The sequence below is a fragment of the Penicillium odoratum genome (genome assembly GCF_028828045.1).
Source record: "Penicillium odoratum strain IBT 22623 chromosome Unknown utg000005l_segment0_segment0, whole genome shotgun sequence".
Taxonomy (NCBI): domain Eukaryota; kingdom Fungi; phylum Ascomycota; class Eurotiomycetes; order Eurotiales; family Aspergillaceae; genus Penicillium; species Penicillium odoratum.
This window is the reverse complement of record NW_026643147.1, coordinates 652676-666148: the sequence shown is the minus strand read 5'-3', so window position 1 is coordinate 666148 and position 13473 is coordinate 652676. Positions and strand designations below refer to the sequence as shown.

Genomic DNA, 13473 nt, shown 5'->3' with positions numbered 1-13473 from the left:
GTAAGTATCTAATTAAAGGGGATCTCGTTTCAATGACCTAATCAATCAGGGTCAAACAAAGCAAAAGTACCAGAGTAAATCGGTGAAAACCCATGGTTTTTTGAGATTGAAAATGATACTTCCGTTTGTGTGGCTGGTGGAATTGCTTGAAGCTAGATCCTGATAGACTGGCATTTGACATTTTTCATGATCGGTGGGTAATAAAGCCCAAATCCAAGCACCGTACAGCATAAGAGGGCATTTCAGAGAGTAACAGCCCGGATTCAGGCAAAATAGACACCTTAGACCAGGCAAAGTGCAGGGTGGATCAAGCGAAAAGAAGGTGAGCGGGATCTTATAGATCTCATCGACCAAGCAAACAAGACAAACATTCTCTTGCCCGCATCGGACCTGGAGAACTTCATGACCGCGGGTTGAAGCTGCCTTTTCAATTCCACAGATCCAGCCTCCATGAATAAGAGTGTCTGTCTATAAATTCCAAATCTGATTTTCAACCTCCCAATCTACCGGCTTGACCTTTCTCCGACACCGATCACCGACCTCCAACCTCCGACTTCATCACCCCCACCACTCCATCCAGCCCACGACATGGAGCGCTTATCACTAAATGACAGCTCTGCCAATGCGCAGCGGAATCCTCAACAGCAGCAACAACAGTTTCAACAACAGAATGCCCTTGGTTCTGCTGGCCAAGCGCCTACCTCCGGCCCGCCGCAACTTCCCCCACAGATGTTCACTACCGCCGCACAGCTGCTGGACTTGACAGATAGTAGGTTGATCCGAGAAAAGGGGTATGGCTTGAAAATAACGCATTTGCTGATTATGTTTCTTTTCTCCGTTGAACAGAGAAGCTAGTCCTCGTCCTGCGCGATGGTAGAAAGCTAGTCGGTGTACTGCGGAGCTGGGATCAGTTCGGTATGGATATCTCCGCGCAATCTTGAAGAATCATGTCTCATCCCTGCCATCGGCACATTACAGCCAACCTCGTCCTCCAAGATACCGTCGAACGAATCTACGCCGGAAAAGTTTATGCTGATGTCCCGCGCGGAATCTTCCTCGTCCGTGGTGAGAATGTGTTGCTGTTGGGAGAAGTGGTATGTACTATCGAGGTCCAGAGTATAATTTGTCGATGGCTAATGAAATATTTTTTTGGTATCTGCAGGATCTTGACCGCGAAGACGAGGTTCCTACTTCGGTAACAAAGGCTCCATTCGAGGAAGTCTTCGAACTCAAGAAGCAGGAAGATAGCAAGCGCAAGATCGGTGACAAGAAACGACACACTGAATTGTCGGCTCTGGGATTCGAGCCTGAGCACAGCGGCGAGATCTTGTTCTAGATCATTCTCTTCACTTCTTACTGTGGTCGCGGTTAACGTCTCGACCGTTCCTGGCGTCATTAGGTGGCCACATCCAACAAAGTACCCAGTATAAGAACTCTGGATATCAAAGGATCTCTGTTGCTGAATTTCCTGTTGGAAGTGTACAATAGCAGGGGGCGCAGGCGGGAACTTGGTGACAGAATTCCCACCGCAGAGTTTTCATATATCATTCCGGGCGAATGAGAAGTCGTGACATGACCTTATACCCAGGATTTCAGTCTCATGATGATATGTTACGGACGACACTGGTCTAACCCATCTGAAACATCAATGTCATTCGCAACAGTGGATGGTGCGATTGCCATCACTATCACCCAATCGGGTTCAATCTTCTTTACGCTTGTGTCTGATAGTTCAAAATGAATTGACGGGATTTAACGAATCAATAAAACAATAAATAAAATAATATGTAAGCTAACAAAAAAAAGGAGAGTAAACTTGGAATTGTGGAGGTTTTCAATGTTGGGTTCATAGATGCTTATCGATAAAGATGCCAAGACTCGCTGTACCTTTTTTTTCACGATTTTCTCCATCACCGCCAGAACTGTCTTCCCCCGCACAGCTTTTCTCTACTCTTCTGTCGTTCAAAGTCACCATGGCGACTCTGGCGGAGAAGCTCGAGAAGATCAAGTCTCCCAAGCTGCAGAATCAGCACCATGTAAGTTCCCCGACTCGTCCCGCAGATTCAAACTGATCCATTTTAGACTGCTGTGGTGCTCTCTGCAGTGGAGGATACTCTTCGCGATCAAAAGGCCGATTTTTCACCTACCGCTTACTTCGCTGCCCTCCTTGCCCTGCTTTCTCAGTCGCTGTCGGCCGAGCAAGGTATCGTCAACAAGGATCTGGCAACTTCCGTCGTCTACCTGCTCGATATCACCACCGCCTATGTCCCTGCCCCCATCCTCCGTTCAAAATTCTCCCAGATCCTCACCAGCCTCGCGCCTGCATTGTCACTTCCCGAGGTCGAAGCCCCCCTCTTGCGACCCTCAATTGGAAGTCTCGAGTCACTGCTGATCGCCCAAGATGCGGCTGCATGGAACCTGCCCCACACCGCAATTGGTCCGCGCCGTGCCACGGCTGGTCTGCTGAGTCTGTCGGTTGACCATCGGCCCAAGGTGCGCAAGCGCGCTCAGGAGGCTCTCATCAAGGTTCTCAAGAACCCCCCACCGAGCCCGTCACTGGATCACCCGGCTGCCGATATGTGCGCCGAGTCTGCCATGAAGACTCTCAGCGACGGTATCGCAGCTGCGACAAAGCAAAAGAAGAACCGCCACGATGCGCAGTCCCGCGAGAACCACGAGCCTATGATTATTCACTCCTTGCAGTTGGTCAAGACCATTGCTTCGGCATCCGGTGGCTGGCCCAGCAAGAAGATCGAGGCGCTCTGTGAGCTGCTGATGAACGCTTCGCGTTCCATGAATGAGTACATCACTATGGGTGCTTTCGAGGTGTTCGAGGTCATTTTCGAGGGTATGGCGGATGAGTTCTCGTCTTCTAAGCTCCCCCGTCTTTTGGACGCCATTTCCGAACTCAAGCCCGCACAGAACGATTCGCAGCTTCTTCCGCCCTGGATCGCCGTCCTGTCGCGTGGTTACGATGTGTCTGCTCAGATTGCCCCCGAAGACACGTTCGAGAAGCTCCCGGAACTGTTCCAGATGATCGCCGGTTTCTTGGCGTCGCCCTCCCACAACATCCGCGTGTCGGCGTCCGAGTGTCTGATCTCGTTCCTGCACAACTGCATCCCTAACAGTGTCATAATTGAGCCGTCAGTCTACGATGAGAAGACTCTCGAGAAATTGGCCCGCGCGGCCTCTGATTTGCTGTCTGTGAAATACCAGGCTGCATGGATTGAAGTCTTCAACGTCTGCTCGGCCCTGTTCGACTGCTACAAGTGGCGATCCTCTCCCTTCCTGACCGACATTGTTTCGACCATCGGTGAACTGCGCACCAATGAGTCTTTCCACGGCAAGAAGGAGGCTGATGCCGTCCTCGGAAGTGCTATTGAGGCCATGGGCCCTGCTGCTGTTCTCGAGATTTTGCCTTTGAACATCATTGACCAGAAGAACGGCCAGCCCGGTCGCGTTTGGATGTTGCCCATCCTCCGTGATAGCGTAACAAACACTAACCTGGGGCACTTCCGTTCCGAATTTGCACCTCTCAGCGAGGCGCTTTACCAGAAGATGATGGACTTCCAATCCCTGGAGAAGCCCGTCGAAGCCAAGATCTTCGAAACCCTCGTCCAGCAGACCTGGGGTATTCTTCCCGGATACTGTGAGCTCCCGCTCGATCTGGTTGAGTCCTTCGACCAGAGCTTCGCCGAGCTGTTGTCCAATGTTCTGTACAAGCAGACCGATCTGCGCGTCGAGCTTTGCCGCGCCCTGCAGAACCTAGTTGAGTCGAACCAGGCTATTCTGTCCGTCGAGACCGAGGAGGAGGATATGATCCTGCAGCGCCGTATCACCAAGGCTGCCGCTGCCAAGAACATCGCCCACCTAGCTGGCTTTGCTAGTAACTTGCTGGCTGTGCTGTTCAACGTCTACAGCCAGACTCTTCCACACCACCGCGGGTTCATCCTGCAGTGTATCAATGCCTACCTGAGCATCACTCCTGAGAATGTAAGTTTTGAAACCTGCCCGAGTACCTTCTATTTGACATTCATCATATTAACTATAACAGGAACTTAACGAAACCTTCACTCGGGTTACCACGATGCTCGAGGAGTCATTGGTGACAGAGCAGAACAACCCTACCAAGGTGGATCCTTCCAACAAGATGCCGCCTACCTCGCATACCTTGATCGACCTGGTTATCGCCATGTCTATCTACCTGCCACGTTCCAGCTTCTCCGGTCTCTTCGCCATGGCCGCAGCCATTCTCAATGGATCCTCTCCCAACCCCGACCAGCAGCTCATCAAGAAGGCCTACAAGCTGATTCCCCGACTTGGCTCGACCGAAGTTGGCAGCGCCGCCCTGCAGGAGCGCAGCGGTGAACTGCAGGCCCTGATGCTTGCAACAATTGACAAGACTCCGGCCTCTGGTCGCCGAGATCGCATGCTCGCCATCCACGAGCTTATCACGCACCTGCCTACCTCAGAGCTCCACTTCATCCCTGCTATCCTGTCCGAGGTGGTCCTGGGATGTAAGGAGAGCAACGAGAAGGCCCGTACAGCCGCCTTTGACCTGCTCATTCACCTTGCCCGCCGGTGCGGCGACGACGAGCGCAACCCAGCTGGCACTGTGATCCGCAACTCCCTGGTCTCCCACATGCCGGATGACTCCCCGGACGCTCCCGCTACCATTGAGGAATTCTTCACTATGGTTTCTGCCGGTCTGGCTGGTTCCTCGCCTCACATGGTCGCCGCATCGGTCACAGCGCTGTCCCGCCTGTTTTTCGAATTCCAGACCAAGCTCCGCGCCGAGGTCCTCACTGACCTCGTCCAAACCGTCGAGCTCTTCCTCACCAGCAACAACCGTGAGATTGTTCGCTCCGTCCTCGGTTTCGTCAAGGTCGCTGTTGTCGTTCTCCCCGACGACACCCTACGTCCCCGTCTGGCAACTCTCGTCCCCAACCTCATGGCCTGGAATAAGGAGCACAAGGGCCGCCTCCGCAGCAAGGTCAAGGGTATCATCGACCGCCTGGTCCGTCGCTTCGGCGCCCCACTGATGGAGAGCCTAGTCGGCGAAGCCGACCGAAAGCTCGTCGTCAACATCCGCAAGCAGCGTGAGCGCAACAAGCGCAAGAAGAAGGAAGGTGCCGAAGGCTCTGACGACGAAGATGAAGATAAGGCTGCCGACCAACAATCCGGCAACGCCTTCGACAAGGCCGTCTATGGCTCCGACTTCTCTGACGACTCGGACGACGGCGACGACGGTTCCGATGTCGAAGTTGACGAGACCACACGCATCAAGGGCAAGAAAGACAGATCCCAGAACAACCAGTACATCCGCGAGATGTCTCCCGAAGATAACCCGCTTGATCTGCTTGCTCCGGACGCCCTGGCCAACATTTCCACCACAAAGCCTAGCTTGCGTTTCTTGAACACCGGCCCCGGCTCCAAGCGCAAGCACGCTGCCAAGTTCGATGCTAACGGCAAACTGCTTCTGGGTGATGATATCGAGGACGTCGATATGGCCGGCGATGCCCCTGCCGGCGGTGTCAATGCCTACCTGGCAGCTGTCAGCGGTCCGGACGCCGTCCGCCGTGGCCAGAAGGGTAAGGTAAAGATGGGCCAGACTAAGCGCGGTGGCGATGCCATGGATCTAGACGATGAGGAAGAGGCCGCTTTGAACGAAGACATGCGCAACAAGGGCCCTCAGACTGGTCGTCGTGGTCTTGGTGCACCCAAGTCCCCTGGTGCTCCAGGTGGAGGTCGGATCGAGAAGAACCGCTCCAGCTGGGGTGGCCGTGGAGGCGGTGATCGCGACCGCGGTCGCGGCTTCAGTCGTGGCGGTGGTGGCCGCGGAGGTGGTGATCGCGGTCGTGGCGGCTTTGGTCGCGGCGGCGGTGGTGACCGCGGTCGTGGAGGCTTCAGCCGTGGAGGTGGTGGCCGTGGTGGAGATCGTGGTGGTCGCGGTCGTGGAGGTGGTGATCGTGGCCGCGGCAGACGTTAAAGTGAATCACTTTCCGATGTTTTCAATGATTTAAGGGTGTTGTTTTCGAAGACGTTCCTTATAATACCCCTCGATGGCGATTCCGATTCCGTTCATAGGGGTTTGACTCGGTCTCACTGGTCTTCATGGTTTGGACTTGTCTTTTCATTGTTATGATTCTATTATGAGCAAAAAGTTTGTTAGGGCATTGCACATAGAAATGGAATGTTATCGTTATTTTTGATCTTTTATCCAATTTACTATCAATTTACTATCAATTTACTATCAATTTATTATCAATTTACTGTCATATTTACTATCAATTTACTTTTTATCTTTATATCTTTCATTTACCTTTAAATTTATCAACCTTAAATCATACTCCTTACCTCCGAAGCTATCTGGGATTTGTATTTAGACTGATCAACAGCATTTAGTGGTTGTTGATCACAACATGAACTAGCTTCTTTCCTCTCTACATCTGCTTACTTCTCTCACATCTTACACTGAAGTGAAATCTACATTCTTCTCTACTTCTCTCCTATCACCCACCAACTTCAGATGTCCAGATGCCACTGATTTATTCGGCGAATGGACATCCAACCTACTCCACATACCAAAGTGAACCCTGAACTTCTTCTTTCCTTCTTACTGTCCACCAACTTATGATACGCTACAGCAAGCAATCTCTCACTCTAACCCGCTTGTCTACACAATGCAATGATTGTCAGAGAGCTCAAAGCCCTGTGGAAAAAGAGGAGCCGTCCATATCAGTTCATGCAATATATTTATAACAAAGCCAAAGATCAAAATTTCCGAGTGACGTCCGTTCAATGAGGGTGGGATGGCTTAACGACAAACGCAGTTAGTTTTGTGGACATTTTCGACCCTTTCTGCATACTTGACGTCAAACCAAACATTCGTGTGTACGCCGACGATCCTCGGCGATTCTACGAGGTAAACATCCAACAAACGTGTGGAGTGTTCCACGGAGAGCTGGATCTTGAAACGGACGCAAGTCTGCTGGAGTTGCCTTGTTCGTAAAGAACTTCTTGGCGGTTGGTAGCGCAAAGATCGGCATTAGATGTACTTCGCTCTTCACTTCAACCTCACTTCTCTATGATGGATTGCCCACACCTTGTTGTGTTCATCGCGCGTGCGAGTCAGACGTCCTCAAATCGTGACAAAAAGATGATGTTGCTGCATGATTCGCTGTTATACGTCACATACGGAAATGTGGGGACCCACCCCGCGGAGTTCTATGAGTTCGTGCACCAATCGAACCACACCCTTCTAAAGAGGGGCCGTCCATACGAGTTTATGAAATATAATTTTAATAAAGTTAAGGATCAAAAGCTTGAAGTGACATTTGTTCTTTCGGGATGGGATGGCTTCACGACGAACGCAGTCAGCTTCGTGGATGTATTCGATCCATTCTGCTCACTTCCTACGAAATCCAATATCTGCGTCTACGCTGACATTCCTCGCCGATTTCACGAAGTCAATATACTTCAAGCGTGCCAGCTTTTCCATGGAGAGCTGGATATCGAAAGCGATGAAAGCCAACTGGAGTTCTCAACTGCTCTATTCATGAGGAATTTTTTTATGATCGCGGGCGCAAAAAGCAGGATTTCGGAGTCAGCGCGCGAGGTAAGGTATCAAGAACCAAGACTTGAGGCTTTGTACATACCAATATTAAATAGCCTCTCAATGTATCTATGCACCGGAATACCCACTCAGGGTGGGAAAATCCGTCCAAGCACGGCTGTCGCGGCCCGCAATGTCCGGAGCGATTCAGAAACCTCGTCTTAGCTGGCCCATGTAAGAGCCCAGGCTCGAGTGTAACATCCGCGCCTAATTTCATGACCAAAGAATCCTCCGCGAACTAATCGGTATTTCCTATGGAATCAAGGTATATGGTTAATGAAGTTTTACTTACATAATTTTAGGACAATTGGCCCATTCCTTGAAAGACCGGAATGTTAAGTTTGGCGTAATGACCAAAGGCCGTAGACTTACTTTAAACATGTGTAGATATCTGAGAATTATTATTCAAGGAAAGATGATCTATAAATTTCAATCTAGTCCTCCGACCTGGACGGGTCGACATAACCACACCTAATTGACATCTGTAACCATATATTTTGAGTCCAGCTTGGACAACTTCAAAGGTCTCCCTCAATCGTGGCCGTCTCATGCACTTCCATCTTCTTGGGGACTCGAAACATCCAGTAAAGAAAAACAGCACCAAAGATGTTAAAGAGGATGAAGATCCACATAATCCCAAAGTTCATCCATACATCGGGATTTGTCGAAGTCCCCTCCAGGAAATCTATTCGTCTCAGAGATCCGACAAAACGAACACGAACTGGTAGCAGAAAGATTCTCTACATACCTCTCCCCGTGACACGAACGAAGTCAGGCAGGTAGTCACCACACGTCATATTTGGACGCGGATCGAAATGGAGGAATTCATGCTTCAGGCATATGACATGACCCCCTCCAACAGATGCAGATAGCAGAACGGATGCAGATAGCAGACCTGATATCAGGTAATGGAAAGGAGAGATGCGGTACTTGAAAATTCAGAAATGTGGGAAGGCCCCAGGACCAGCCAGAACACCGCAGAATGAGATGATCATTGAGAAACAGAGGTTGGCGATGGCTCCTGCTGTTTCGGGGGTCTCTATTGCAGCGATTGCAAGATGCGCAAATGTGCTCGAGAAGAGCACAAATGTGAGGATAAAGAGCCAGACGAGGACGCCTTTCTCATGCACTATATCTGTAGCCTCTGCCTTTTGGTAGAATCCAATGGGTAGTACCATGTCACGTGTAGTAAGATTGAGCAGAAGAAGGACCAGGGGATTTTAACGAGCATATTGGCTAATATAAACCAGGGGTACGTCTATGCTAGCCGCTCACGAGCATCGTAGAGCGCTCTTTGGCTAACGAATTGCGGCATGATTTGCTGTGAAAGGAGATTGAAGGTTGTCGCGAGCATGAATAAACCAAACATTTGGTACTGCAATCCCTGTTGGGATTTGGTGCCTTGAAAAAGAAAAATCCGATGAGAAGACCCTAGATCCAAGTGTATGTTATATTAAGTTCTTAAAAAGATTCCAATGGACGTACCGTGGCTAAATGAAGGTCAATCTTTGAAAGATATAGCTCGGGATGCGCCAATATTGCGGGAAGATACGAATTAACGTCTCATACAGTTGAACTGGAAACGAGGCTGCAAATTCCGCGTAAAATTGTTGGTCTTGAGCTGCCATCATCGACTCCTGTGACATTTTGTAGTTCCAATCATTCAGATGAGCTCGCACGTCCTTTAGCTCTGGTGATTGTCGCCAAATTTCTGGCCAGTCGATGTCTGTGTGAGGACCAGGCGCCGCGCCAATGCAGGCCCCGTTGGTCTAAAGTACACACTTTTTCCACCCTGATCTAGGAGGGGGAGTCGATGAAATCGCTGAAGGATCGCAGAAGGCTGATGTATTGTGCAAAGAATCGCCTGTCCGTTCTTCAGCTTTCAAGCAAAATCAAAATTGACCATGATGTTTGAGAGTCGAGACCCGATGCCGGTTCATCTAGGAAGAAGAGTAGCTCTAGTTTTGCGGCAAGCTCAACACCAATGGTGAGCCGCATTCTCTGCTCAGCATTGACTCCTGTGGAGATATTAGCAAATTGATATGAAGGCTCCGATCGACTTCAATACATTTGCATACCTTCACCAGGGACCCCACAACAGCATCTGCTTATTCCTCTTATTCTATAAGCTGAATGACCTGCTCGACATACTTCAATTTATCGACGCGGGAAATATGTTTGGATTGACGAAGATTTTTCACTGAAGTGTAAGGCCTCTCTATAAGGCCTCTCGGCTAGTGAAAGTTTCTAGATGCAAATCCAACTGCTGAGCATATCCAGTTTTTTGCTGGAAGGAGCTGTCTCTCTGTCGGCCATCAACAAGGATTTGCCCCCAGATGACACCTGTGGTTCTCTGGCTAGCCAGAACATCGAGAAGAGTGGTTTTTCCAGCACCTGAGACTCCCATAAGAGCTAAGCATAAAGTGTAAGTTAGAAAAAATGGTCACTTATTCATGTTCCAAAAGTGCTCTTACCTGTCAGTGTGCCTGGTTGTACCTGTCCCTCGACATGGTCAAGTATTCGACGGTTTTCACTCTTTATCTTGAGATCATAGCAAACATCTTGCCATTGATGTATCGCAGTCTGCTTCACAATTCCATATGGAACTTCTTTTTGACCGGAAGTTTCAGTAAACAGAGGTTTCTCATCGCCTTGCTCAAAGTCGTTTGCAACAGTCCGTGCAATCTTGGGAGCCATTCCTCGAGAGAAGATAGCAACCTCTCCTGAAACTTTTCATAGTTTTTCCAGTGCTCAAGTAGTCGCTATCGAGAGAGTTAATTGCTTTTCCTTCGGTATATTGAATGGAACCATGAAAGCTTGGCGTAGACTCTTCAAGGACCGAGTCAACATCAGAGGCTGGAGCCATATTTGATACCATGATTACCACACGGGTGTTTCTCAGGGGAAGCAAGTGCGTCAGAATTGAATGTAATGGTAGAGGTATTAGAAAGACTAAGAATAGAAGAAACTTGAAGTTGGGTATAAGTTTTATGGAAGGAGAAGAGGAAGGGTGAAAGCAACTTCCTCAGTGTCATGGCGAGAGATATTGATTGAGCTAAAACATCACATGTGAATGATTTCAGATTGTGACAGACTCGGGAGAATAATCAGTGATATAATATTCGGGAAGCTGAGATTTGTCGGCTTTTTCCAATGCCGTGTTCCGTGGACTGTACAACATACTCGGAGACTAACTTCGGACCTCCTACACTCCGGTTACCCAAAACCCAGTCACATTTTCTATGATTGATTTGTTTTGGGGTTTTGGTTCGGATAGAGTGGTAGACGCCATGGAATGAGATGAATCATGGTTCAATTGGGATATCAGAACTTGAGATTGGAGAGACTCAAAGGTGGTATGTGGAAGAATAGCTCGTATGGTAGATCCTTGGATGAAAACAAATCAAGTAAAAACCGACCAGTTCGTGCTGGCGATAGGGGGATCACATGATACTCCCAATGCCACGTGATCCCCCTCTATCGCCAGCAGAGGTGACCTCTATTCTTATGATTTTTTGGGAAAATTTTAGTCTGGAAAGTGACCGGCTAGATTCCTATATGTGTCTTCCTTTCCACCCCTTTTAATATTTCTCTTCGGATGATGAATGTACTCTCGTACTACAGTTCTATATAGAATCATGAAACGGAAAAGGGATCTACCTTATATTGCACACGTGATCTCATGCCCCACCAATCTACGATAACGTGATGTGATAAGCCCCGCTGCGAGCAACAAAAATTGGTTCCGGCATCGCTGGATTACTCACTGCCTCGTCTTTCCTCCACCTGTCGGTTTTACCGTTCAATTCATCTTTCAGGTGATCCTAAAGCAACCGGCATCATGTCCGCCAGCAACGATGTCTACCAGACTCCCCTCAACTCGCGCTACTCGAGTATGTCGTCCATCCCACCATGTCAATGAGGGGTCTGAAATCCGGGGATTGAACCAAACCATATTAACCGCCCAATTGAACAGGCCCGGAGATGAAGTACCTCTTCTCCCCTCGTATGCGTTTCTCTACTTGGCGCAAGCTGTGGATCTGGCTCGCCGAGTCCCAGAAAGGTACGACAAAACGGATGGATAGGGTGAATCTACCTGAGGAGCCAAACATTCAATTGACTGGGTCTTGCTTTTATAGAGCTTGGACTTCCCATCACCGAGGATGCGATCGAGCAGATGAAGTCTCACGCCACCATTCAGGATGATGAATTCGCCGTTGCCGCTGAGGAGGAGAAGCGCCGCCGCCACGATGTCATGGCCCACGTGCACGCCTTTGGTCTTGTCGCTCCCGCTGCCGCTGGTATCATCCACTGGGGTGCTACTTCATGCTACTGCACTGATAATGCTGACCTGATCATCCTCCGCGACGGTCTGGATATCCTGATCCCCAAGCTGGCGGTTGTCATTGACAAGCTGTCCCAATTTGCCCAGGAGTACAAGGATCTGCCCTGCTTGGGCTTCACTCACGGTCAGCCCGCTCAGCTGGTCACCGTTGGCAAGCGTGCTTGTCTCTGGATCCAGGATCTCCTGATGGATCTGCGTAACCTTGAGCGCGCCCGTGATGACCTGCGTTTCCGTGGTGTCAAGGGTACGACCGGTACTCAGGCTTCCTTCCTCCAGATCTTTGAGGGCGACCACGACAAGGTTGAGCGTCTTGATGAGCTGGTTACCGAGAAGGCTGGTTTCAGCTCGGCCTTCATCATCTCCAGTCAGACCTACTCCCGCAAGATCGATGTGGATGTTGCCAACGCCCTTGGCTCTTTTGGTTCCACTTGCGAGCGCATCGGTATTGACATTCGCCACCTTGCTATGCTCAAGGAGGTTGAGGAGCCTTTTGAGAAGGACCAGATTGGTAGCAGTGCCATGGTAAGTGGAAACCCATGAGTCACTCCTTGAATAATTGGTTAACTGGTTGTAGGCTTACAAGCGTAACCCCATGCGTTCGGAGCGTCTTTGCTCGCTTGGACGTCACCTGCAGAACCTGCCCAAGGACTGCTTGGATACCTACTCCGCTCAGTGGTTCGAGCGCTCGCTGGACGACAGCGCCATCCGCCGTATCAGCCTTCCCGAGCTTTACCTGTGTGCCGACGCCTGTCTTATCCTGCTGAGTTGGTCTTACCCTGCTCCTTGATATGACATTTCTAACCTCTCTCTAGACAACGTGAGCTCCGGCTTTGTCGTTTACCCCGAGGTCATCAAGCGCCGTGTCAACGATGAGCTTCCTTTCATGGCCACGTAAGTTACGAATCTCTCTTCATCAGAGTCGTCAAGCTAACACCTTTTCTAGTGAGAACGTTATCATGGCCTGTGTCAAGAAGGGTCTTTCCCGCCAGGATGCCCACGAGGAGATCCGTACGCTTTGTTTCCCTCTCTCTTCTATACCCATCTAACCACACGCTTTCCTAGGTGTCCTCTCCCACCAAGCCTCCGACAATGTCAAGAAGCTCGGCAAGGATAACGACCTTCTCGAGCGCATCCGCCGCACCCCCTTCTTCGCCCCCATCATCCCCGAGCTGGACAGCCTCCTCGACGCCCGCACCTTTGTCGGTCGTGCCCCTGAGCAAGTGCAGAAGTTCACCACTACCGAGGTTGCTGCCGCACTTAAGCCTTACGCCGATGCAGTTGCCAAGTCCGAGACCTCTGCTCTTTACGTTTAATTCCATACAGGCATGCTCTAGAATGGTTATGGAGGTCAAAAAAGGAGACATTGGTGTCGCCCCGTCATAGTAGTTGTGTACATGAGATATGAAAATGAGATCAATATTCCGGTGTTCAATCCAAACTCTGTCAGAACCCATTCACCATTAAAAGACAGCTAGTGTATCTCGATTGCTGATGCAGAAAACAAAAACTTGAA

At 49.9% G+C, this 13473-nt stretch overlaps 5 protein-coding genes across 5 annotated transcripts; 3 read left to right on the top strand and 2 right to left on the bottom strand.

Moving 5' to 3' along the window:
- Positions 1-588: 588 nt before the first annotated feature.
- N7520_005786 (U6 snRNA-associated Sm-like protein LSm1) lies at positions 589-1336 on the top strand (the record flags this gene model as incomplete). Its single annotated transcript, XM_057139720.1, has 4 exons — positions 589-769; positions 847-915; positions 979-1094; positions 1163-1336. 4 exons carry the CDS (start codon positions 589-591, stop codon positions 1334-1336), a joined length of 540 nt encoding a protein of 179 aa, XP_056993726.1.
- A 637-nt stretch (positions 1337-1973) lies between these two features.
- Positions 1974-5989, top strand: N7520_005785 (mRNA-binding protein RRP12; the record flags this gene model as incomplete). The annotated part of the gene is made up of 3 exons (XM_057139719.1): positions 1974-2036; positions 2083-3993; positions 4055-5989. 3 exons carry the CDS (start codon positions 1974-1976, stop codon positions 5987-5989), a joined length of 3909 nt encoding a protein of 1302 aa, XP_056993725.1.
- A 2144-nt stretch (positions 5990-8133) lies between these two features.
- On the bottom strand, positions 8134-8412 carry N7520_005784 (uncharacterized protein; the record flags this gene model as incomplete). Its single annotated transcript, XM_057139718.1, has 2 exons — positions 8134-8300; positions 8364-8412. 2 exons carry the CDS (start codon positions 8410-8412, stop codon positions 8134-8136), a joined length of 216 nt encoding a protein of 71 aa, XP_056993724.1.
- Positions 8413-9833: 1421 nt separating this feature from the next.
- N7520_005783 (abc drug exporter protein) lies at positions 9834-10312 on the bottom strand (the record flags this gene model as incomplete). Its single annotated transcript, XM_057139717.1, has 2 exons — positions 9834-10027; positions 10090-10312. The coding sequence occupies 2 exons, from the start codon at positions 10310-10312 to the stop codon at positions 9834-9836; spliced, it is 417 nt and encodes a 138-aa protein (XP_056993723.1).
- A 1144-nt stretch (positions 10313-11456) lies between these two features.
- ade13 (adenylosuccinase ADE13) lies at positions 11457-13273 on the top strand (the record flags this gene model as incomplete). The annotated part of the gene is made up of 7 exons (XM_057139716.1): positions 11457-11508; positions 11592-11678; positions 11755-12482; positions 12535-12724; positions 12773-12851; positions 12904-12968; positions 13023-13273. The coding sequence occupies 7 exons, from the start codon at positions 11457-11459 to the stop codon at positions 13271-13273; spliced, it is 1452 nt and encodes a 483-aa protein (XP_056993722.1).
- Positions 13274-13473: the final 200 nt, after the last annotated feature.